Genomic DNA, 13,791 nt, shown 5'->3' with positions numbered 1-13,791 from the left:
CAGACTAAGACAGATTAGGAAGATAGGCCTAGTGATCTAGCTCTGAAGATCAGCCAGTGAAAACCCTGTGGAACACAACAGTCCTATTCCCAACTGATCATGGAAATGGCACATGACTAGGAAGTGTTTCATTCCATTGTGCATGGGGTCACCACGAGTCGGGGGTGATTGGACGGCAGATAACAACAACATTTGCTAATCTCCCTTTTTAACAAAGAGAAAGGTATCCTGGGCTCAGAGCAGTCACAGGCAGTGGTCTCTAGCTAGAATTTAATTGAATTTTTGTTTTCACTATATTTAGCTTTCTGCTTACCTCCTATTATGACAAGTGATGCTGATTTTCTATTATAGTCATTATTTTCCATTATAGTCAAACTTTCCTAAATATACTTCTTTACTATGTCAACTTAAAAATATTAAGTAAATCATAGTACAGGTAGAATACAGGGTGAAAATCCTGAAGATGGTGAGTGATCATCTAAAGTTTAAAAAAACACTAGGAAAAAAAAAAAAAAAAACACTAGGATAGTCCATTCATTAGAGCCACAGATGCAGAAGGCAAATTACTGAAAACTGAAGCAAAAGCCAGAACCCCAAAAAACAACAACATCAACAACTCCCTCAGAAGCACTTCTGGGGGCACAAAAGTGTGTGGTGGACATCGTTACTTCATTGAAGCCTCCGAGGTTGGGAGTGGTGATTCTCACCATCAAGAAACTAAAACCAGGTAGGTAAAAAAGACAAGGCCAGGTAAGGCAGTACTTCCTTGAGGAAAAGTCCGCACAAATCCAGAACAGTTGGCTAACTTCATCCCTCTCATCATTGCGAGAAGGGATGGTCTTCTCATGCATGGAGGCAGCAAACAACAACGTTCTGAGTGAGAACGATGTGCTGGTCTTACTATTCTTGATTTTGAGATATGATTTATAATTATATACTTTCTTTATTTCAGTTCCTGTAAATCACTAATTCTCAATTAGTGGGAGCAATTTTTAAAACTACCTGCATATCAAAGATTCTAGGATCCACTAGGGGATGGAGAGACTCGCGCCTTTTGGGGGGTGGAAATGAGAAAAAGATTCAGAACCGCTGATTCAGTTAGAGCTACAAACAGTGTGATTCTCTCCTATCCAACCACCACAGCACATGGCAGGCTTATGGGTAGTGCAGAAAGAGGAGCTCTGCTTACTTTTTGCATTGTAATGTAGAAAATAAGATAGAAGATAAGTTTTAGGAAAGCTTGCTCTTAGCACCATAATAATTTGTAAAAATGACTAGGCAGTGATTACACAGCACCCTGCTGAACTTCGCAGAAATAAAATAAATGCCGATGCAAACAGCAAAATCTATGCATTTTAAACCATGGAGAGCTCTTCAAATACTTCTGAAAAGAGGACAGACTGGATAATATATATATATATATATATATACATACATATATATATATGTCCCCCATATGTCTGTCAGTTTGTCATACTATGGGCCTTGCTGTTGCTGTGATGCTGGAAGCTATGACACCAGTATTCAGATACCAGGAGGGTCACCCATGGCAGACAAGTTTTAGCTGAGCTTCCAGACTAAGGAAGACTAGGAAGAAGGACTCAGCTGTCTACTTCTAAAAAGAATCAATCAGTGAAAACCTTATGAATAGCAGCAGAACATTGTCTGACATAGTGCCAGAAGATGAACCCCCCAGGTTGGAAGGCACTCACAATACAACTGAGGAAGAGCTGCCTCCTCAAAGTAGAGTCTACCTTAATGATGTGGATGGAGTAAAGCTTTCAAGACCTTTTTTTTTGCTGATGTGGCACGACTCAAAATGAGAACAAACAGCTGCAAGCATCCACTAATAATGGGAATGTGGAATGTATGAAGTATGAATCTAGGAAAATTGGAAATTGTCAAAATGAAATAGAATGCATAAACATCAATATCCTAGGCATTAGCGAGCTGAAATGGAGTGGTATTGCCATTTTGAATCAGACAATCATATGGTCTACTATTCCAGGAATGACAACTTGAAGAGGAATGGCATCACATTCATTGTCAAAAAGAATATTTCAAGATCTATCCTGAAGTACAATGCTGTCAGTGATAGCATAATATCCATACACCTATAAGGAAGACCAGTTAATACGACTACTATTCAAATTTACAAACTAACCACTAAAGCCAAAGATGAAGAAATTAAACCATGAAGAAATTGAAGATTTTTATGACCGTCTGCAGTCTAAAATTGATCAAACATGCAATCAGGATGCATTGATAATTACTGGTGATTGGAATGCTAAATTGGAAACAAAGAAAAAGGATTACTAGTTGAAAAATATGGCATTGGTGACAGAAATGATGCTAGAGATCGCAGGCTAGAATTTTGCAAGACCAACTACTTCACCAACATAAATGGCAGCTATACACATGGGCCTCACCAGATGGAATACACAGGAAATCAAACTGACTACATCTGTGGAATGAGACGATGGAAAATCTCAATATCATCAGCCAGAACAAGGCCAGGGGCCAACTGTGGAACAGACCATCAATTGCTCTTATGCAAGTTCAAATGGAAACTGAAGAAAATTAGAACAAGTCCATGAAAGCTAAAGTACAACCTTGAGTATATTCCACCTGAATTTAGAGACCATCTCAAGAGCAGATTAGACACATGGAACATTAATGACCCAAGGCCAGACGAGTTGTGGAATGACATCAAGGACATCATACACGAAGAATGCAAGAGGTCATTAAAAAGACAGAAAAGAAAGAAAAGACCAAAATGGATGTCAGAAGAGACTCTGAAACTTGCTCTTGAACACAGAGTAGCTACAGTGAATGGGAGAAATGATGAAGGAAAAGAGCTGAACAGAGGATTTCAAAGGGTGGCTGGAGAAGACAAAGTAAAGTATTATAATGACATGTGCAAAGAGCTGGAGATAGAAAACCAAAAAGGAAGAACACACTCGGCATTTCTCAAGCTGCTGAAAGAACTGAAGAAAAAATTCAAGCCTTGAGTTGCAATAGTGAAGGATTCTATGGGGAAAATATTAAATGATGCAGGAAGCATCAAAAGATGAAAGGAATACATTAAGTCATTATACCAAAAAGAACTGGTCAACACTCAATCAATTCAAGAGGTCGCATATGATCAGGAACCAATGGTACTGAAGGAAGAAGTCCAAGCTGCACTGAAGGCATTGGCAAAAAACAAGGCTCCAGGAATTGACAGAATATCAATTGAGATGTTTCAGCAAATGGATGCAGCACTGGAAGTGCTCATGCGTCTATGCTAAGAAATTCGGAAGACAACTACCTGGCCAACTGACTGGAAGAGATCCAATATTTATGCCTATTCCCAAGAAAGGTGATCCAGCCAAATGAGAAAATTATTGAACAATATCATTAATGCCACACACAAATAAAATTTTGCTGAAGATCATTCCAAAGTGGCTGCAGCAGTATATTGAGAGGGAACTGCCCGAAATTCAGGCCAGATTCAGAAGAGGACGTGGAACCAGGGATATTATAGCTGATGTCAGATGGATCTTGGCTAAAAGCAGAGAATACCAGAAAGATGTTTACCTGTGTTTTATTGACTATACAAAGGCATTCTACTGTGTGGATCATAACAAATTATGGATAACATTGCAAAGGCTGGGAATTCCAGAATACTTACTTGCACTCATGAGGAACCTGTACATAGATTGAGGGGTAGTCATTAGAACAGAACAAGGGGATAACGCGTGGTTTAAAGTCAGGAAAACTGTGTGTCAGGATTGTATCCTTTCACTGTACCTATTCAATCTGAATGCTGAGCAAATAATCCGAGAAGCTGGATTATATGAAGAAGAACGGGGCATCAGGATTGAAGGAAGATTCATTAACAACCTGTGTTATACTAATGACACAACCTTGCTTGCTGAAAGTGAAGAGGACTTGAAGCACTTACTGAAGAAGATCAAAGACCACAGCCTTCAGTATGGATTACATGTTAACATAAAGAAAACAAAAATCCTTACAACTGGACAAATAAGCAACATCATAATAAACGGGGAAAAGATTGAAGTTGTCAAGGATTTCATTTTACTTGTATCCACAATCAACACCCATGGAAGCAGCAGTCAAGAAATCAAAAGACACATTGCATTGGGCAAATCTGCTACAAAAGACCTCTTTAAAATGTTGAAAAGCAAAGATGTCACCTTGAAGACTAAGGTGAGCCTGACCCAAGCCATGGTATTTTCAAATGCCACATATGCATGGGAAAGCTGAACAATGAATAAGGAAGACTGAAGAAGAATTGATGCCTTTGAATTGTGGTGTTGGCAAAGAATATTGAACATACCATGGACTGCCATGGAAGAATTACAAACAGAATGCTCCCTCGAAGCAAGGATGGCAAGACTACGTCTTACATACTTTGGACATGTTGTCATAAGGGATTGGTCCCTGGAGAAGGACAACATGCTTAGTAAAGTAGAGGGTCAGTGAAAAAGAGGAAGACCCTCAACGGGGTGGACTGACACAGTGGCTGCAACAATTGTGAGCATGGAGCAGGGTTGGGCAATGTCTCGTTCTGTAGTCAGAAGCAACTCAACGGCACCTAACAACAACAACAACTTATATAATAATATAAAACTTTTGAGCTAACATGTCTCAACAATGGTTCCTGTACTTTTAAAGTTGCTTTGGAACAAGGGTTAGTTAGTAGAATAGATTTTAAATGACAAAGATCTGGTTTGTTTCAGTAGGGAATGCCTTCTATAACTTCCACATATTCTTTCTTTTCCTCCTCCCTTCTACCTTGTCTCTTCCTTCTTTCCTTCCTCTTCCCCCAACCTCCTCGTTTCTGAGTTTTTACATACTTCTCAGGCCCATAGTACCCAAGGTTATTTGAGGTTTATTGGACATCACTGGTTTTCAAACTTCTTTCCCTGAAACCTCATGACCACACAGGAGGAAGGTGGCAGGGTGAGACCCACTTTCATCTGAGAGCAGTGGTTTAAGATTGTGGGCTCCGTAGCTGACTTTGTGGTCTTTCAAATCCTGGTTCCACCACTTACATCCTGTTTGATGTGGAGAAAGTTGCTTCACTTTTTTGTTCCTCAGTTTCCTCATCTATAAAATGAGGGTAATACAAAGTGCCAACTTCATGGGACTTTGTGAAGATCCAAAGGGTTAGTGCATGTAAAGTGCTGAGAACAGGGCCTCACGCAAAATAAGCACAATGTAATTGTTAGCTTTCTGTACTGACTTCTCTCATAAGCTTTCCTTTGACGAAAGAGTTTTACTGCCCCCAAAATTTTGAAAATCACTTTGCTACTATTGCATATGGTTGCAGTTATTTTTCAAATTAACATACCATTTTATTCACACTTTTCATCAATTTCCTCTTCTTTATCTCAGAATAACTTTATTCTCTAGATCATAGCCCCACACCCCCATTTCTCTCAAAGTCAGATTCCCCTTGCTGCTGTGTTTATTCAGTTATTACTCTTTGTGATTCAGTGGCTTCCCTTAGACTAGTGTCATTAGCACTACAGACATCAGAAAGGACTTAGTTCAACCCTCTCTTTTACCCAGAAGGAACCTTGGGTCCTTCTAAATGAATTATCACACCCAGCTTCATAGTGAGAGGGATGAAAAGAATGCAGACTTCCTGACTCCTATCCCAGTGCTCTTTCTCCATTGCCTTTTCTCCTCAACACTTGGTAGGATTATAAGCATGATGACTCCAAGTTCCTTTCCATTGTCAGAGGTACATCTCTCTTCGAGGACTCTTGAAATTCTGTCACTTTAAAAAAGTCCCGGAAGAAGGATGTCACTGGCCCTTTTCCACCCTGCCCCATCATGGAAATCTGAGACTAACATTCATTCTTTCATTCATTTAACATGCTTTTTTTTTTTTTTTTGAGCACTTACATAGTTCCAGGTTCTGTGCTGGGTGCCATGAATTCAGGGTTGAATGACAGGGCCCCTGCCCTAAAAGAGCTCATATCCAGCTTGGCTAGGCACACATGGAAATAACAAGACACAGAAAAAGCACACTGTGTGAGATCGGGTCATGCACAGAATGTTACGGCTCACCCAGCCTAGGGGTCATGAGTTAGGAGAGGCTTCCTGAAAGAATTGACACCTAATCTGGATCTAGAAGTAGGCATAAGCCACACGAAGAAAGGAGAAAAGGTGCTTTAGGCAGAGTGGGAAGGCACGGGCAAGAAGGAGCAGATCACTTTGGGGAAAATGTCAGACGTTCTATTCAGTGCCATTAGGAGGTGAGGTAGATGAGGTTTGAGAGAAAGATGGTATTAGGTCTTGAAGGATCTGATAAGCCATACAAAAGAATTTAGAATTTTTTCCTGGAGGCCGTGAGCAGCCAATTTAGGAATTTAATAAAGAGGATGATAAGAACATATTCTATTCTGTGGTAGTAGCACAGAGAATGGAGCACTCTTTACAGTATTAATTAGTATGAACCTTCATTTGCTGATGTGGCACAACTCAAAATAAAAGAAACAGCTGTAAACATTCATTAATAATTTGAATATGGAATGTACGAATCCAGGAAAGTTGGAAGTTGTCAAAAAATGAAATGGAACACTTGAAGATTGATATTCTAGGCATGAGTGAGCTGAAATGGACTGACATTGGCCATTCTGAATTGGATAATCACATACTCTACTATGCTGGAAATGACAAATTGAAGAGGAACAGTATTGCATTCACTGTCATAAAGAACATTTCAAGATCTATCCTGAAATACAAGGCTGTCAGTGATAGGATAATATCCATACACTTACAAGGAAGACCAGTTAATATGACTATTACTCAAATTTACGCATCAACCATTAAGGCCAAAGATGAATAAACTGAAGATTTTAACCAACTTCTGCAGTCTGAAACTGATCAAAAATGTAATCATGATGTATTGATAATTACTGGTGATTGGAGCATGAAAGTTGCAAACAAAGAGGAAGGATCAATAGATGGAAAACATGGCCTTGGTGATAGAAATGACGAGGGAGGTCGCATGATAGAATTTTGCAAGATCAACCACTTATTCATTGGAAACACCTTTTTTCAACAACATAAATGATGGCTATACATGTGGACCTCACCAGATGGAATAATTAAATTGCTGTCAAGTCCATCCTGACTCATAGTGACCCTATAGGACAGACTAGAACTGGCTGGTAGGGTTTCCAAGGAGGGGCTGGTGGATTTGAAATGCTGGACTTTTGGTTAGCAGCCAAGCTCTTAACCACTGTACCACCAGGGCTACAGATGGAATACACAGGAATCAAACTGACTGCATCTATGGAAAGAGATAATAGAAAAGCTCAATACCCTCAGTCAGAAGAATAAGATCAGGGGCTGACTGCAGAACAGACTGTCAATTGCTCATATGCAAGTTCAAGTTGAAGCAGAAGGAAATTAAAACAAGTTCGTGAGAGCCAAAATATGAACTTGAGTATATCCCACCTGAATTTAGAGACCTTCTCAAGGATAGATTTGATGCATTGAACACTGACTGAAGGCCAGACGAGTCGTGGAATGACATCAAGGACATCATACGTGAAGAAAGCTAAAGGTCATTAAAAAGACAGGAAAGAAAAAAAAGACCAAAATAAATGTCAGAAGAGACCCTGAAACTTGCTTTTAAACATAGAGTAGCTAAAGGAAGAAATGATGACGTAAAAGAGCTGGACAGAAGATTTCAAAGGGTGGCCTGAGAAGACAAAGTAAAGGATTTATAACGAAATGTGCAAAGACCTGGAGTAGAAAACCAAAAGAGAAGAACATGCTCGGTATTTCTGAAGCTGAAAGAACTGAAGAAAAAACTAAAGCCTCAAGTCGCACTATTAAAGGATTCTATGGGCAAAATATTGAACAACGCAGGAAGCATCAAAAGAAGATAGAAGGAATACGCAGAGTCACTGTACCAAAAAGAACTGATCAACATTCAACCATTTCAGAAGGTAGCATACGATCAAGAGCTGATGGTACTGAAGGAAGAAGTCTACGCTGCACTGAAGGCACTGGTAACAAACAAGACTCCAGGAACGATGTAATACCAATTGAGCTGTTTCAACAAATGGATCCAAGGCTGGAAGCGCTTACTGGTCTATGCCATGAAATTTGGCTACCTGGCCAACCAACTGAAAGAGATCCATATACACGCCTATTCCAAAGAAAGGTGATCCAACAGAATGCAGAAATTATCAAACAATATCATGATTAATATCACATGTGAGCAGTGGTGTCCCTATGAGTGTGTGGGGTGTGTAGACTGCACTGGGTGACACTATCAGAGGGGGTGTCACCAAAATGACTGTCTATAAAGTTTTTGTTCAGTGTTCCAGCAGAAATTTATTTTTTTATAAAAATATCCCTGTCAGTTATAGCAACAAAAACATTTTTTCATAAGTACTGACACATTTTACATGTATCAGTATACCTACAAGGCTAAATCTCTATGCTTATTTACTTTTTGAGCCTTCTAATGCCCTCCGGTCAGAGGTGTCATTATTACCTAATTACAATGACGCTTTGAATCATGTGCTACAAGTACGTGCTGTTGTTTTCGTTGCTCCTGGTGTTTTTACAGTCACTGATTTTGTCAAATTCTGTATGGTATGGGAGGAGGCCCAAGGGCGAGTGATACCATGAGTTACCACACTAAGTGATACCAACCCTAGCGATGCCACTGCATGCGAGTAAAATTATGCTGAAGATAATTAAAAAATGACTGCAGCAGTGCATCCACAGGAAACTGCCAGAAATTTAAGCTGGATTCAGAGGAGGACATGGAACCAGGGATATCATTGCTGATGTCAGATGGATCCTGGCTGAAAGCAGAGAATACCAGAAAGATGTTTATCTGTGTTTTATTGACTATGCAAAGGGATTCAGTTGTGTGATCATAATAAATTATGAATGAAAATTCCAGAACACTTATTTGTGCTCATGAGGAACTTACACATAGACCAAGAGGCAGTTGTTTGATCAGAACAAGAGGATACTGCGTGGTTTAAAATCATGAAAGGTAGCATCAGGGTTGTATCTTTTCACCATATTTATTCAATCTGTATGCTGAGCAAATAGTCTAGGAAACCGGACTATGTGAAGAAGAATGTGGCATCAGGCTTGGAGGAAGACTTATTAACAATCTGCAGTATGCAGATGACACAACCTTGCTTACTGAAAGTGAAGAGGTCTTGAAGCACTTACTGATGAAGATCAAAGACCACAGCCTTCAGTATGGAATACACCTCAGCATAAAGGGAAAAAAAAAAATCCTCACAACTGGACCAATAAGTAAAATTATGATAAATGGAGAAGAGATTGAAGTTGTAAAGGGTATCATTTTACTTGGATCCACAATCAACACCCATGGAAGTAGCAGTCAAGAAATCAAATACCATATTGCACTGGGCAAATCTGCCGCAAAAGACTGCTTTTAAAAAGCAAAGATGTCACTTCGAGGACTAAGGTGTACTTGACCCAAGCCATTGTATTTTCAATTGCCTCATACGCATGAGAAAGCTGGACAATGAATAAGGAAGACCAAAGAAGAACTGATGCATTTATACTATGGTGTTGGCGAAGAATATTGAATATATCACGGGACTGCTAGAAGGATGAGCAAATCTCTGTTGGAAGGACCGACCACAGCCGGAATGCCCTTTAGAAGCGATGATGGCAAGACTTCATCTCATGTACTTTGGACATGTTATAAGGAGGGACCAGTCCCTGGAGAAGGACATCATGCTTAGTAAATTAGAGGATCAGCAAAAAAGAGGAAGACCCTCAATGAGATGGAGTGACACAGAGACTGCAACGGTGAGCTCAAGTATAACAATGATTGTGAAGGTGGCTGTGAGTTGACACAGACCGGAAGGCACCTAACAACAACAACAGGTTGTTTTACTGTTTCATTTCAACCACTCAAAAGTGCTTTTTTTTTCCTCCCTTAATCTTGACCACAATTGCCCTTTAAATAGTCATTGATTTAGATTTCTGTTAAAGAACAGACATGCAAAACTTATTGAAAATCAGGTTTCTGATTTGGTACCATTTAACACTCAGATGAAAATGTATTTTATAAAATGTTATCCCTTTGCATCTATACCAGGCCTACATCCCAAAGGGGAGGTCTGGAGGCACCATATTAGTGGGAGGACAGTTCTCATTTGAGTAAGGAACTCTACACATCATATAAAGGGTTTATTTAAAAAGGAGCCCCTCATTAAATCTTTGTCAACTATTTGATCAATCAGCAGAATTGCTAAGATAATTTCTCACCTACCCTAGAAAGGCTAAAAGGAGAAATGCATTTCTGCAATCTTTCACTACTCAGTAAATTTCAAGTTTCAAAAGATCAGCTTTGTGTTGCTATTAATCTTATTAATATGTGAAGTTTAATTAAGATTCAGCCAGGGCTAAGAGAAAAGGAAAATGAAGAATAGCAGCTCCTTAGAATAACTCTCACTTTCATCTTGTACCAAAGTTTTGTTACCTTTTCCTGCCTTACGAATAACTAAAGTGTCAGCAATTATACCCTCCTAATTTTTTTTTTTTTTTAAGTATGAGCGACTGAGTTTTTTACCCACTAAACATACAGGGCCCTCTTCACCTTCTCCCAAGCTGTTTTTGCACACTCTGTCCACCTTTCCAGCAGCCCTTGGCCTCTGGGTCCTACCCTCTCCTCTCCCAGGTACTCACAGAGTCTCCGTACTGGCCGGAAGGCTGGGGATGCGGTGAATATCCTTGCAGGTGACTCTGAAGTCGTCGTCCTGGCGGCACTCACAGGGCGGAGGGGAACACTCCTTTCCCCCCAGGTTCCTGGGCAGGGCGAGCAGCAGCACCAGCTGCAGCAAGGACTTCTGCCTCATTTTCCCCGGACCCCCAGGCTACTTCTTCATCCTCCACTACTGCCTCATTCCCAGCCCAAAGCGCCTCCGGTTCCCCCTCGGCTGAAGGAGATGGGAAACGGGAGGGGCAAAAGAAGGGAGGGCTCTTGTAGGGGCTGTGACCTCACCACAAAAGAGGAGGCTGGAGAGGGGGAAGAAGAGGCTCTTAAGTGCTCTGCTTCCCTAGGCAACTCTCCATCCAAACAAGCTACTTGCTTCACTTCCCTTGCCTTGAGCCACGCAGCCCGCGCGCGCTCCGTGTGTTCCCTGACCCCTGACACCGGTCTAGGCTGTCGCCTACTGCTTTCCAACGTTACCTACTTTCCAATCGCTACCCCTTCTTGCCCCACGTGCTCCTCCCCTCAGTTCCCTCCAAAGCCTAGTTTAGACTGCCCTTCCTTTCCTCCTCACGAAACCCAAAGGCCCACCTTTTTGGGTGGGTAGCCCCTAAAAGCGCTGCCTGCCTGGGACCCACCCGCGCGGACTTTCTCTCCAGAAAGTCTCCGCTGGACCTAACCCAGAGCAGTCCCAGAGCGGACAGTTCCCAGGCGAACTGGTGTCCTGCAGAACTATAGCTCCTCCTGCCCTAAGACACCTCTGCTGAGAGTCGGAGGGAACACTGGCCAGCCCGGGGTTCAGCCGAAGCCGGGGCGCGATGGCCCAGCAGCTCTCCGCAGCTCCCCAACTGCAGCGCTAACAGAGGACCGCTTGGCCGCGAGCAGCCTATCTCGCGCAGAGATGGTCGCCAGAAGTCGCCTGGTGGCGCCCGGCGCCCACTGCAACGGGGTGGATTATCAGAGGCAGGTCAGGAATTGGGCTGTGGGGCCATCTGCTGTGGAGAAACGGGAACGACAGAAGTTCCGGGTGCCTTGAGTGGAACCCTGAATCCAGCTTTGTGACACGGGTTTGAAGTCTTCCTGAACTCTGGTTTGTCCAGCAATTGTTTGAGCCCATTTTCCCAGAAGATGGGAAGAAGAGGAATACTTAAATGGCACGCCATCATCTATTCATTATTTTTCACACAGTAGCCAAAACGATGATCAAAAATATAAATCAGATCTTGCCGATTTCCCTCTTAAGAGCCTTCAATTGCTTCCTGTTCCCCTTGGGGTTGATAAGGGATAAAATCAAAACAGAGACACTGACCTATTTGTAAAATGACTGAGCTAACTATAAGAGCTCAATGTAACCTTTCCTCCAGGCCCTACCTTTGCTGCCTAGGAACCAACCCCTGAAGAATGTGAATACCTCATGGAAATACATTTGTTCCCTGATGGAAACTATTCGTTCCCAATCTCCTTCAGGGGCTGACACTCTGAGCAAGATAACTTTTAACAGACCACTCCTAAGAATTTCCATCCTGTCATTTGCTTTGTGACCAACATGAAGCACCCCCTTTGACCCCATGTCTTTCAATTGTGTCTTTTAGCCAGTCAGTGTGTTCATGTAACCAATAATGTCAGAGTATGCTTTATTTTGTCTTGCATCCTATGGTAAAATCACCACAAAGTTATAGTAAAATAAGAAGAAAGATTTTATTCGGCATATGTTCCAAGAAGCAAAAGTGAGAAATGGACAAGTATGCTGCCAGGGCCATTGGCTGCCCGAGTCCAAGGAATGTGACAAAACAGGCAAAAGCAGATAAGCACGCTACCAGAGCTATGTCTGTCTGGGTCTGGGGAATGTTGCAGAATCATCAGTATGTATCGACCTTACAAATGGGTAAAATTATTAAAAGCTTCACCTTCTCACAGATTGGCTAATAGCTACTAAATCACTGTGATTCTACGTTCTGAATAGTCTTTCTTAATAATCAGTGGTACAAGCTTCAGTAATGACAGTCAGGAGGGTCTTCATTGGTCCAACAATCTTACTATGTACTAAATGCTCATAGAAAAAGATAAGAGTGGAAAATACGTGGGTCTTTTGTGTTCTAAGTATTTGTTTATGATAAAGGATCCCTAAAAGATGTTTTCCAAGATTGTCCCAGTCATTGTTCTTATACCTCAGGGCCCAGTTGATGTGTCCTTGTGAGTTCTTCTGAGATTGGAGGTAACACATTGATGATCAAAACCTGGACTCAGTTGGCCTCCTTAGATGGTGGCCATGGCATCTTTAAACACAAGGTACCGGTTTTCCACGGGATACCATCTGATTCTTTAGAAGGATCTTAAGTAAGAGTGATGTTCTCACCAGTTGCACTGCAGAAATGAGCAAAGTCAGTGTACATCAACGTTTTAGCCCAAGCCTTTCAAGTGTGTAAGACAATAGAAGATAAGTTTTATTATGCTTAATACTATCAGGATGCAGACTATTATTATTCCTTGCAATAGTGTTCTACCCATGTACTTAGTTCTGATGGTAATCAACCTAATAAATCTGGTGTTCGTAGGGGTGTTATAGTATGTAACCGAGTAGCTTGCTGTCTAATTCTATGTATATCCTGTTCTATTTCTTCTGTGTTATTTATCCAAATGCAACAAGAGATATTTGCTACAGCACAGACTCCACCTTCTTGGGCTAATAAAAACCCTAAGGCTATTCTGTTATCTAATGCCATCTTAGCTAATGAGGTCAGAGATCGCAGTTGTGTTTCCATCCCATTAGCTACTTTGTCTGCTATTTGTCCCATACCCAAAAAACCCAGTGCCATAGTGATTGATAAATTTCCTAAAGGTTTATTGAGGGCCATCTTGGAGGCTGGCTACCAGATCACCCTTCACAGCTATCTTGACAAGCTACTTCCAATATAATATCCTTGTATAGTTGTTGTTGTTCTTGTTGTGTGCCATTGAGTCAGCTCTGATTCACAGATACCCCATGTGACAGAGTAGAACTGCCCCATAAGGTTTTCTTGGCTATATATAATCTGTATGGAAAC

The 13,791-nt window shown here is 41.3% G+C and overlaps 1 protein-coding gene across 4 annotated transcripts in view; it reads right to left on the bottom strand.

Annotated features, from left to right (window-relative positions):
- TSHR (thyroid stimulating hormone receptor) overlaps positions 1-11,258 on the bottom strand; it is a 177,574-nt gene extending 166,316 nt beyond the window's left edge. For 2 of the 4 annotated variants that reach the window (XM_049899778.1, XM_049899781.1), the window contains exon 1: positions 10,723-11,257. In XM_049899778.1, the coding sequence (XP_049755735.1) occupies positions 10,723-10,892 (170 nt within the window). In that variant the 5' untranslated portion in view covers positions 10,893-11,257. Of the gene's footprint in view, positions 1-10,722 lie in introns of all 4 variants that reach the window. The other 2 variants (XM_049899779.1, XM_049899780.1) reach the window with 2 other exon arrangements.
- Between the last annotated feature and the right edge of the window lie 2,533 nt (positions 11,259-13,791).

Source organism: Elephas maximus, chromosome 10 (assembly GCF_024166365.1).
Source record: "Elephas maximus indicus isolate mEleMax1 chromosome 10, mEleMax1 primary haplotype, whole genome shotgun sequence".
NCBI classification, from domain to species: domain Eukaryota; kingdom Metazoa; phylum Chordata; class Mammalia; order Proboscidea; family Elephantidae; genus Elephas; species Elephas maximus.
Note: the sequence above shows the minus strand (reverse complement) of the source record. Positions and strands in the feature narration are given on the sequence as shown.